Raw genomic sequence first — 12688 nt, 5'->3', positions numbered from 1 at the left:
GTTCCGTACCCACTTTGTAGGTTTGAAAGAATCTTCAACAAATTAAGACAAAGGAGACTTGCTAACAAGTGTTAAGACACATTTTTTTGGTACATAGATAAAATGACAAAGACATTATAAATTTATACACACAAGTGATGAAATTGGCGTTCGAACCCCAATCATAAACAATTTTACGTTTGTTAATCCAATGATATTATTCGCTACATCATACTTTAACTACTAGTATATGATATGAAAAAGTATTCTGATTTCTATTAAATATCAGCATAAACTTAAAATATTCGTTAAACTCTAAAAATACACATGTTAAATAGTCAGCATAGCTATTTTATCTTTTAATTTATATTTAAATTTAAAAACTACCCTGAAATTTGTGTTTAAATTGTTTGTTTTTTTTTTCATTTCAAAGAATTAAATAAACAATTTCTAACATATTTTTTTTACTATTGATTCTTTAACATGTGATATTAGAAACTTATTAGTTTAAATTTGTCTAAAGATATAATGATACTACTAATTTGAAGCTAAAAACTAATACTACTAATATTGAAAAAAAAAGTTCCATATATTTCATATTATGGTGCTACTTTATCATGACTAGTAGTGAGTAGTGACAATGAACCTTACTTTCGGTTTTGATTTCAACTTTTTTTTTGTGTTGTCTCCAATCTATTTGAGTATTTTCATTTTCAAAGCAAATCACTACAATGAGTGTGTTAGACATTGTGTTACTCTTTGACCAAATTTTTTTGAATTTATTAACCAACAATCAAGGCACAAGAAGGGTCAAGAGAGGGGAAGGAAAAATAAATACAAGTAATAGATGTGGTCATATCTAATTCTAACAAGAGACCAAACACCACCCCCACCTAAACAGAGAGGAAAAAACACCCATCCCAAAAAGCTAAACTTCAGAACACCTACACCTTAAGGATCATCAACTATTTATACAAATGCCCGGCTCCAAGCACCATTCATAGAAGAGGCAAGGGGAAATCTTCAACCGCTCCAAACTCCATTTCCATGAAGTAACTTTCACCTCTTCTATAATTTCACAAGGCTTCACCTCAAGATTATTAAAAACCCTATTGTTCCTTGCTCTCCAAATAGCCCAAAGGACCGAGTGCCACACCAACCGAAACTCTTTGACCAAATTGAATGAACGAAGATAAGCAGAACCTGGAAAGTGCAATAACAAAAGTGGGTGTGTGGAATGGATTAATTAAATAAGTCGGCCAAACTAGACGACAGAAAACACTTTTTTCAGACCTGTATATATAATATTATGATGATGGGGTATTGAGAGAATCTTAATTTGGAACAAAATATTGTAAAAGATATGCGAGGTGTCGAGCATAAAATGGGTATATATATAATATGGGTCATGGGCACCGGTTAAGGAAACCAAAAACAGAAAGTTTTGAAAAGAAAAGAACACTTTTTAAACTTTCGAGAAGTTGACTGCACAAACTCCAATGCCAAATTACTATTTTTGCATCTTAACCAGTGTCCCGGGGGCACTTTTTAGCATTTTCCATATAATATTGGAAAGAAACATCGTACCTTTAATCATGTGTTTACTTAAGATGAACTTAATAAGTAGCATGTAACCAAGGTGAGTGTATAAACAAAATTTAAATTATAGATTCATCATCTAATATATGATTGTTAAATATACTGTACTTTTCAGCGACGAATCTTTAGATGAAAACTCCATGCAAGCTAAGGCCACTCCGACATACATGTAACATGAAAGTTTAAAGTTACTTCCATATAAATGTGTAGATTAATTCTTAGGGTATGAGGCATGCTAATACATTAGGACCAGCTAAACTATTAAATGATGAAGACTTTTTTCTATTACATTTTGTTAACTGTGATCCTTGTGGAGCCTAAGGCAAATATTTTAGTAGCATTAACGTGTGAGCATGTTTTAGAAAAATTTGATAAAATAAAATATCATAAAATTATAGATTTCATCACAAATATATATTCCAAAATCTTTTTCTTTTTACACATTAAGTATTCATAACATTTACGTGAATGAGGTTTATTGGCCAGCCGTTAACCTTTTTAGTTTAGTTCAGATTAACCTTTTTAGTTTGGTTCGGATTAAAAGCCAAACCGAATTTGGCTTTAGCCCTCTCTTTCTACCAAAAAAAAAAAATCAAACCGAATCTTTTACTAATACTATTTTTATAAAGAAAATGCTAAAATATGTCCTAAAAACACATGATAAACAACTTAATATAGAAATATTCTTCTCAAAAGTTGTGTATTTCTTTTTGAAATAATATGTTTAAGTGTTTAACAACTTATGAATATGAATTTTTCTTTTTCAACAAGAAATGAAAATATGTTAGTTAATTTGGTTTTGTTTTATAAAACTGTTGGTTAAAATCTAAGTTTTTCTGTTATGTTTTAGGTTCTGCCTCATGTTCAGGCGCATAGGGTCACTTGCGGGGCCGATGGACTGTTGAGGAATTGGTGAATTTCATGATTCTGGCTACTACCTCATGTGCGGGGCTCATAGACTATACTTGTTGCATGTGCGTGACTCACAATCCAACAATGATACAAAAACTGCATTTTCCTGACAGATTTGGTAGCTTGAAAAAAAGAGAAAAATTGTATTTTTGAAGTCGTTGGTGGCTAGGGTTTTGGGCAACACTTAGAGAGGTAGAGAGAGGGAATTATTGGGTGATAAGATTCAATGGATAAGTGCTCTTTGGGGTATATTTATTATTATTGGCCATGCATTTTGTTGCTAGTAACGTATCATATGGTATTGTTGAACTATAGGTTTTGTGGGTTTGATGTTTGTTAGTGACATGAGTTTAGTTGGATTGGCTAAATGAGGATTGCTAGGTGGTGGAACTAAACTAGAAATGTTGAAAACTAAAATGGCCTTGAAGTTTGTTTCAGAGCAATTTGATAAGTTTTGCATGTAACCAGGTGGAATTCATAGTGGATGTGCGTGTTTGGGAGCTAAGTCACCAAAGAGGTTCTTGTGTGAAACTATGGTGAAGGAAACTCAGTTTGAGGTGGAGTCTTCCGATACTGGAACTAAAAGAAGACAATCCATATTGACTCATAGCTATCAAGTGAAAGATTGGGAAGGGAGTGATGTTGATGCACCAGAAGAGTATGACTATGAACACCTTGTGTGTTATTCTTTTGTTGAGAGCAAGGAAATATTCAAGGATGCAGAAGGCGTTCCGATACTTGGAGTATGCTTGTTACGGCTTGTGGAGCTATCTCAAAATTCAAAGGTAGTTGGAGGAGAGAAAATCTTCATAAGGACGGAAAGGTACATTCTAGGGGTTGATGAAGTTATGGTGGAAATTGCATAGCTACCTAAAATTCCTAAGATAGTTGGAGGCAAGATCTTCAAGATGACACAAGTCATTTCCGAGAATAAATAATAGCATAGAATACACAGAATAAACACATTATTTAAAAGAAATATTTTAAACCGATCAACCGAACAGATAGAAATTTTATTCGACCAAACATTTTTTTTAAAGAAAATTAAAAATCTGTCCAAACATAATCGATTATACTCCTACCAAATATATTTGGTATAAAAAATAGGGTTAAATATGTTTTTTTACGGAATTAAATATGTTTTCTTGTCCCTATAATAAATATCTCAAACTTCGTTTTTAATTCCTATAAAAAATTTCAGCAACTTTTGGTCTCTCAAATATTTCTGTCATGATTTTCGGTTCCTGCTTTTCAGTTAACTTGTGTATATCATTCGAAATTTCAATTTATTTTTTTTTCCTACGGTCATGTTTAGTACATTTTAGGAATCTCTCTTGCAAAAGTTTTTTTTTTTTTTTTGGTTAAGAAAGTTTAAATTTTTTTAACAAAAGATGAATTAAATATGAATTTGGTAGCTTTTTGCGCATAAAAAATTAATCTTTACGTTAAAAAAATCTAAATTTTAGTTATAGAGGTTCATAGTATATGAAAGTACACAATATAGACGAAAAGTTGTGATAGAAAATATTTTTGGGACAAAAAATTGGTGAAATTTTTTACATAGACTAAAATAAAATTTGAGATATTTATAGAATAAAAAACTTATTTAACCCAACTTTTTTCTCACTCGTGGTAAGCTTTGCCGGCCCTAAGTTTTTTCATCTTGAGTTTTCTTCTTCTTCTACCGGTTAGGGGTGGTTTTAGGTTTTTTTGGCCTAAAATCACCCGTATACATATTTTTTCCTCGTTATTTTTAATCTAAATAAGTGATTTTCATATTGATTTGAGTCTTTTAATTGTTTTCTTTTGTATTTGTGATTTCGCCGTCCGAGTCCGGCATTTGTGTTGGTCGTCTTCTTAGTACGGCGTTGTTTGATTTCCCGTCTTATTGCGGTGTTCGTTTAGTTCATATTGAAAGATCATTTTCAATCAATCGCAGATTCAATGATTTTGTCATATTATTTGTAGGCATTTTGGCTCTGTATGCTATTAACTTGGATGTTGCGAGTTTGTTCGCAGATTCATTATTTTTGTTTTTAGCGACGTCTATTGATTATCGGAATAAATGAATATCGTTTTTTTTTTAATAAAAATTATTTAACCCTAAAAAATAAAAATTGAATATCTAAATACTCCTCTACTCTAGTAGTGAGCGAGAGTTGTATGGTTGGGATTTGGATACACAAGGGTTACTACAGTCTACAGACCTCTCTCCCGCCACGGAACCAACCAACTATCCCTCCCTCCCTCACTCCAATGAGAATGAACGCGTTCTCTATCTCCTCCGCTTCCGCTTCCGCTTATACACATTCTTCATCATCACATCCACAACAACAAGTACGTTATTCCATTCTTATTCTTATTATCATGCATTTCGTGTTTCGTTTAACCGCTTCACCCTCACTAATTAATCTCATTATTTCCATGCTTTAATTTAGCGTACACTGCTACATAATCGGAAAACTCAGATTCTCTGCAACCGCAAACATAGCTCGAAGAACCTTACACTGTTTAATTTGAATTCGAGAACAAGGTAATGTACTGTACCGTTCAATTCATGCTCGATGTTACTGATTAATATTATTATTTGTATTTTGTGATGTGAGGGTTTATTTTCACTTCTTGTCTTGTATTATTGCTAATATTTGATGTAATTATCTTAGATTGTAAATTTGAAATGGCGTGTTTGGATCTAAAAACAGGAAAACTTTCATATGTGCAGCCAATCAAGAAGCGGAAGAAGCTTTTAAAAACACGGTTGAAATTGATAGGCTCATCGATACGCTTAGGGAAGCTAATCCTCGTGAAGTATGAATTTCTAACTAATTTTTTTTATACTATAGATATGTTTGCTTCCAAGCATAAGGGAAAATTGCACTTAACTGTATATTGTTGTAGATATGTTTCATGGTTTAGTAATTTACTAGTATAGGTACTTGTGTTTGCTTTCGGAAATTAAAAAATTGAGTAAACCACCAAATTTGGTCGGTCTTTGTAACTCACTTTCAAATAGGTCTCTGACTCTTTCACTATCTCAAATCAGTCAATGTCTCTGTCAAACGTTTCTCAATCTGGTCCCTCAGTGAACATCTGTTTCACATATTGTCAAATAAGTCTATGTCTTCATTCACTTTTTTATCATAATAGTCTTTGACATTGTCAACTTAATATCAAATTAGTTCCTATCTTTACTAACTTTTTATCAAAAATAATCACGGTTTTAAATTCATGGTTGACTATGTGACACTTACATTGTGTGATGTCAATGATGTCATTGTCCATGACACTTAGCACTTAGCACATTTAAGAGTCAAAGACCTATTTAAGAGCGGGTTACAAAGACAAAGACCAAATTCGATGGTTTACTCTTAAAATATTATATTGAAATTTTTTATAAAAAAATGTGTTGTGATATTTGCATTAGAAAAAATGTACTCAAAAGAACTATATTTAAGCTTGACGAGGTGAAATTATTGATTATAAGTAATGATATAGTACTTCAGAAAACAAATAAAAGTAGTCAGTGTGAGATAAGTATCGGTATTAATTGATAGATTTTAGATAACGTTTGTTGATATTGGCTTCCTTTGGAAACAGCTTCAGAAAATCGTTGTTGAAAACATCCTCGCTTTCAATCCGAGCTTCTGGATACGACTTGCTGCAAGATCTGATACTTGCAAGTCTGAGGATGATAAAGTATGCTTTCAAATTTCTGACAGTATTTCTGTGGATAGTCTTTGTATAGTTCTTTCATTAATAATGGTCATACTATATTTGTTTTATGTTTATTGCTGGTATGCAGAAAGATTATGAAGAATTGGCTGCAACGGTTATGAATGTGGTGGATCTTGTGGTTCATAAGACTAATGTATATCTCCCTCTTCAATTCACTGATTATTGTTCAATGTTTGTTTGATTTTCTTTTATTGCTTCTTTGGACTATAATCTTGTTACCACATACTTGCTTTGCAGGAAAGGATAGAGTCTGCAACTGATGTCCTGAAGGGAGTTCTAAAACATGTGATTAATGATGAAGGAGAGATTTCTTGGCCTCCCCAAGATCCTCAAGCACTCAAGTTGATGGAAATGGTGAGTTCTGTTTCTCACTGGTTTTAGCAAGAATGGCCTGTTTCACTGGAGGGCAGACTATACTGTATTTCTGCACTTCCATATACAGTGACTTGGGTAATCATACAATAGTTGTGTCAATCTGTTAACCTTAAGCTTAATTCTTATTCAGGTTTTGTGAAAAATAAATTAGATAAGACTTATGAGGCCAAATGACTAATGACATTGACAATAATAAACAGTGTGATAGGAACTCAGGAAAAAAAGAAGAACATAATATGCATGTGTATTCTTCTAAGATTTGTAATGCAAGTTTAATTGAAAGTTTAACTGCAGAACCACAAATTTGTAGATATAGTATTTCTTCTCTTCTAATTCACTAACTTTTATTTTGATAATTTATTATTGCCAGTGGGTTATTTTGATCTAACTATTTAAAATATATATCACTTGTCTGATGTATATTTGCAGCTAATCTTGTCCAACTATTTAAAATTTGAATCATAAACATTAGGAAATAAAACAAAGGGAGCAAGAAGGACAACTGGATGAAGGGTTCCTTGCCGAAGTTAATGCACAACTCAGACAAGTGAGTCTCTTTTTCACTTCCACTGCTTTTTTCTTAACCTGTAATAATTTCATTTGTCAGTAGACACTCTGTGCTCTAATAACCGCCAACATTGCCTTCTATCTATACTATCCTTAAAACTTGTATTAGTTTCTTAATTCTTATATGTCAAAGATGCTCCGAGTGCATTAGTTACTATTTTTCTTTCCCAAATGCTTAGTGATCCTTTTGGGATATTTGTTAGAATACTGCTATATGTTTGGTTTGGTGTGTATTTTATTTATGATATTCACTTTTATATTTCACTTTTTCTGCTGTAATTACCTTACATATTACTTAAGACTCAACAATATGTTGACTATAATGAGCAGGCAAAGGAAGATGGTGATAAGCCTGGGCTTGAGGCTATGTTGCAAAAGGTTTTGCAACTGTATGCTTCCAACTTTCTCTCAAAACGTAGTTATGCCATGAAAGGTTAGTTTATAGTGGGATTACCCTATACACAAAATTTATGTCTGAATAGATGAGTATTTGCTTTAGAAGCATGACACTAGTCGGGGTACATTGTTATGTTATTTTGATTTTTTGCTTCTCTCAAGAACTTAGTTGAACACGATTTTGTTTTTGAAATAGCACATGCGGGAAAAAATAAACTTGACCAAATTAATATGATTACCGATAACACTTTCACTTAGTTGTTTTTTATCACACTGTTTAACATTAATTACTAAGGCATACTTATCAATCTATGAAACCAGGTTGCTTATTTAAAATTCCAATTTTCACTGCTGGTGTGTAGAAAACAGAAGTTTTAGACATTAACGTTTTCATTATAACATTGTATTCTTGGCTTCTTGGTAGTCAACATATCTTCATGGTTGGAAGGATTATTTAAAAAAATTATTTAATTTAAAAAATTGTTGTATTCTTCTTTCAGGGAAAGAAGTTCTGAAGGACGAGCAATTCCTCGAAACCATAATCAAAGGTATCTTTATCATCCTAATATTTTCTGTTATAGACACTTGTTTAAGGAGGTCTCTATTCCCAATAGTAACAGAAAATCCGTAAAAAAACAACATATTGTCTTAGATGTTTCATCAAACCATCCAAAAAATTAGCCAACAAAGTATAATATGTTATAGCTGACTAAATAAAGTCAAGTATGTAAATAGAATTAATAATTAATGACTTAACAAATGCAAGACGGTCAACATCATCAGAACCCCAAAATATGTGTAAGCAATGTGGCATGGATAATATTTTGTCTGCTGCAACAAATCGTTCTTGTTCTGTTAGATCCATTTTCTTCAACTCGTTCATTTTTTTTTTATTTTTTTTCTGAAAACTTGGTATCCGGCCGTAGGACCGACTAATCCAAGGGGACCAATCCCACCGCCCACTTGCGGGGGCCATTTAAAGCCAGAGTGTTTTTTACTCTGTATGGACTTAGCACACCGAAATTGGCACCAGAGGAATCGAACCTGAGACCTTGAGAGGAGCATTCTCCAAGGACCCAAGCCAACACCACTAGACCAACCCCAAGTGGGTTCGTTCATAATATTTTTTGAATCATCAAACACCTCTTTACCAACGGTTCATAGCTTCGCACAGTCTTAAAGAGCTTTCTCCAATAATACTCCCAAAATTCTTTCCTAACTCATTATACCGTGAGCAAAGTATATTTGCCCCTCTGTTTCTTTTCTTTGGTTGAAGTTCCATATGGTCACACTTTCTCTTTGCTTGTGATTGATTAAGAAATGGTGATTGGGTAACTTCTACTTCAAACTCATCATTATTTTGCTCCTCCTCTTCTTTATCTAATCTCATCAACATTATCAGCAGGGGAGCAGATCTTTTGCCGGTAGCACGATCTTTTCCAAAAGCATGAGCAAATTTATCAATTAGTCGGATTGGAGCATACCTATAATCTTTTGCGTTTGGATGACTCTGCACACAAAAAAATAAATAAAATAGTAATAATCAATAATTGAAACTAAAATAAGCAAAAATAGCAAAGATGAACCAACTATTGAAACTCAAATAAACTATCAACAAAATAAAATTAACAAACATTACCTTTACATAATCCTTCCACACTTCATCATTTTCCACCTTAATAATTTTCCTCTCTTCATCCCAACCAAATCCACTTTGATTAACCATATCATAAATGATTCCATAAATTGACCTAAGCCTCTTCATTGTAGATTCAATGTGTGGCTTCACCTCAATTCCACATCTAGGAAACGTTTCCTCCAATTTGGTCTCAGTCATTCTCAAGGTGTGTGCTTTGAATTGTCCATTGTCGCATCTATGACCTTTGTTCACAGCTTCAATTAGTATATCAAGTAAAGCTTCATCTTCACTATCAGACCATTGTCTACGATCTCTCTTTTTCTTGTTATTTTGTTGCATGCCAATCTCAGATTTTCATTCATATTGTATAACCAAACTTAAAATTTAATGTCCGTGCGAAGTTGATTAACACATATGACGTCATCTCGGTTGATCAAATTCTCTAAAAATTCTCCCCTTAATTTAGTTTTCTGAAGCGTCTCGTATAGAGAAGGATTAAGGGGAGAATTTTAGAGAGTTTGATCAACCGAGATGACGTCATATGTGTTAATCAACTTCGCATGGACATTAAATTTTAAGTTTGGTTATACAATAGGAATGGAATCTGAGACTGGCATACAGCAAAATAACAAGAAAAAGAGAGATCGTAGACAATGGTCTGATAGTGAAGATGAAACTTTACTTGATATACTGGTTGAAGCTGTGAACAAAGGTCATAGATTCGACAATGGACAATTCAAAGCACACACCTTGAGAATGGCTGAGACCAAATTCGAGGAAAAATTTCTTAGATGTGGAGGTGAAACCACACATTGAATCTGCAATAAAGAGGCTTAAGTCAATTTACGGTGTCATTTATGATATGGTTAATCCAAGTGGATTTGGTCGGGATGAAGAGAGGAAATGATGAAGTGTGGAAGGATTATGTAAAGATAATGTTTATTAATTTTATTTTAGTTTCAATTATAGTTGGTTCAACTTTGCTTATTTTAGTTTATGTTGATTATTATTATTATTTTGTTTATTTTTGTGCAGAGTCATCTAAACACAAAAGATTTTAGGTATGCTCCAATCCCACTTTTTGATAAACTTGCTCATGCTTTTGGAAAAGATCGTCCTACTGGCAAAAGATTTGCCCCCCTGGTGATAATGTTGAGGAGATAAATAAAGAAGAAGAGGAGCATAAAGAGGAGGAGCAAAATAATGATGAACTTGAAGTTACCCAATCACCATCTCTTAATCAATCACAAGCAAAAAGAAAGTGTGGTCATATGGAACTTCAACCAAAGAAAAGACACAGAGGGGCAAACATACTTGCTCACAGTATAACTGAGTTAGGAAAGAATTTTGGGAGTATTATTGGAGAAAGCTTTTTAAGACTGTGCGAAGCTGCAAACTGTCTAGCTAAAGAAGTTTTCGATGATTAAGAAAAATTATGAATGAGTTGAAGAAAATGGATCTAACAAAACAAGAACGGTTTGTTACAACAGACAAAATATTATTTTTGCCACATCGCTTACGCATATTTTGGGGTTCTGATGATGTTGACCGGCTTGCATCTGTTAAGTCATTGATTATTAATTCTATTTATGTATTTGACTTTATTTAGTTAGATATAACATATTATACTTTGTTGGTTAATTTTTTGAATGGGTTGATGAAACATCCAAGACAGTATGTCATTTTTTATGGATATTTTGTTACTACCTACTTTTTTAATTTGATAGAATATATTGGATAATTTATATTAAGCTTAACATATTATGTAGATGACATTTTTTAGACAAAGTTAGAACTTTTTTTGTTTATGTAATATTGGTAAGTTTTTTCTTTTAAGAGTAATTGGGTTAGTATATTGGTAATTTTTTCTTTCAACACTAACCCTATTACTTCAATAGTACATGTGATTTCTGATTCACCCTCTCTGTAAACCAATGGGACTTACTGATTAAGAGTCGTAAGAAACTAGATTATATGAAGGATAATTTTGGCTAACCATTAAACAACTTTTTTCCAGTAGTATAGTTTCTGACTTTCCTTGTTATGTTCCCTGGATAATGTTTTAGCCTTCTGTATACCCAGAAGTCTCGATGTTGTGGATGGTATATCTTCTATGTTTGTCTGGTCTAGATTAATAGTGTGCCACCTTTTATCTCCAACTTATGTTACATATCTTGCATCAAGATCAACTATTTTTGCTCCCTTGCGCAGCTCCTGAACAAGAATGGAACAGTATTTTGATCAAGGGATTGACAATTGGTGCTGGGGATATTTCACCAGAGGAACTCTATTCTGTCTTGAAGAAACGAATGGAGCGCACTTTAATTAGAACTGTGAGACAGCTATGCTTTTCTACATTTGGTTCATCTTTTTCTTTTTTTTCTTGTCTTCTGCTTAATCGATGTTGTACATTTGATAGGAGGGAGGTTCTTACCAACAGCGGACTCTGACAGAGTACCTAAAAGGCATCGAAACTAGAGCACATGAGATTGTTCAAGTGCTTCAGGGCCAGGGGAAACAACAATAGCATTTCATCATAACTGAAGATGTGTTGGCAGCTGGAATGTCATAAGCCATTGTAATTTCTACATGATGCTAGTTGTGATTTATGATTTTCGCAGCAGATCAAGCGAATACATATAGTGGTGAGCTGGAGAATTCTGGATAATCATATATACGAGCAAGTAGCTATGTACAGATGTGGATCAGTGGATTGGCTTTCATGCATCTGGCTACTTTCAGCTAGTTTTGCACTGCAGATTATACATAGGCAAGGAATTTGTCCTGAAGCCAAAGTTTGGGGGAAAATGTTGTAGATTCATCCTAGAATCTGGCGATAAATTATTCTTCTACATTTTGTCAAAAAAAAAAGATTTTTTTTTTCTACATATGTCTCTACTAGCATATGGAATTGTGAAAATAGGAAGAATTTTGTTTTGAATGTGTGCTTAAGTTCCTTTGCACTCAGCAGCATGCTTAATTTAATTTATAAACATGATAATTACATTGATAATAAATGAATAAATGTCCATCCGTAACAAAATACTATAAACAAAACTAATATTTACATGCTTATCGAGGAGTTTAATTTTGATTCATTGTCAATATAAAAAAAAATTTCATTGTAAACAAATCATAGTCATTCATACGTGTGACTTTAGAAAAGTAATTATGATAAAAGTTAAATAGTGTTTTTTTTTTTTTACGTTAATAAGTTAAATAGTGTTTAATAGACAATGGAAAAACAAAGATGGAAATTACTACGGGCGTGGTGTGTTTGATCGGTAAAGGATAAATACTGGACAGAATAACACAGAACAAACTTTTGTGATATTGAACAATTTTTTGTCTTGATATTTGGTTAACAAAATGGTATTTTGGTATTTTAGACAACTTGTACTGCGGACAAAAAGTTGTGCTGTGGTTTAGTGAGAGACAAAAATTTATGTTTTTGTCTGTCCATTGCCTTCCAGTTTGTCAAACAGT

At 32.8% G+C, this 12688-nt stretch overlaps 1 protein-coding gene across 1 annotated transcript; it reads left to right on the top strand.

The window, feature by feature from the left end:
* Nucleotides 1-4629: 4629 nt before the first annotated feature.
* On the top strand, nucleotides 4630-12147 carry LOC123916195. The gene is made up of 11 exons (XM_045967582.1): nucleotides 4630-4827; nucleotides 4929-5023; nucleotides 5193-5298; nucleotides 6088-6186; nucleotides 6293-6358; nucleotides 6463-6579; nucleotides 7073-7147; nucleotides 7498-7600; nucleotides 8064-8111; nucleotides 11414-11535; nucleotides 11622-12147. Exons 1-11 carry the CDS (start codon nucleotides 4654-4656, stop codon nucleotides 11727-11729), a joined length of 1113 nt encoding a protein of 370 aa, XP_045823538.1. The 5' UTR covers nucleotides 4630-4653; the 3' UTR covers nucleotides 11730-12147.
* The last annotated feature ends 541 nt before the right edge of the window (nucleotides 12148-12688 follow it).

The sequence above is a fragment of the Trifolium pratense genome, linkage group LG3 (genome assembly GCF_020283565.1).
Source record: "Trifolium pratense cultivar HEN17-A07 linkage group LG3, ARS_RC_1.1, whole genome shotgun sequence".
NCBI classification, from domain to species: Eukaryota; Viridiplantae; Streptophyta; class Magnoliopsida; order Fabales; family Fabaceae; genus Trifolium; species Trifolium pratense.
The sequence above is the reverse complement of the archived record's forward strand: the minus strand, read 5'-3'. Positions and strand labels throughout refer to the sequence as shown.

Coding starts and splice junctions, on each gene's coding strand:
- LOC123916195 (XM_045967582.1), top strand. CDS start 4,654: ATGGTTGGGATTTGGATACACAAGGGTTACTACAGTCTACAGACCTCT. Junction 6,187..6,292: donor GCAAGTCTGAGGATGATAAA/GTATGCTTTCAA, acceptor GCTGGTATGCAG/AAAGATTATGAAGAATTGGC. Junction 6,359..6,462: donor TTGTGGTTCATAAGACTAAT/GTATATCTCCCT, acceptor CTTGCTTTGCAG/GAAAGGATAGAGTCTGCAAC.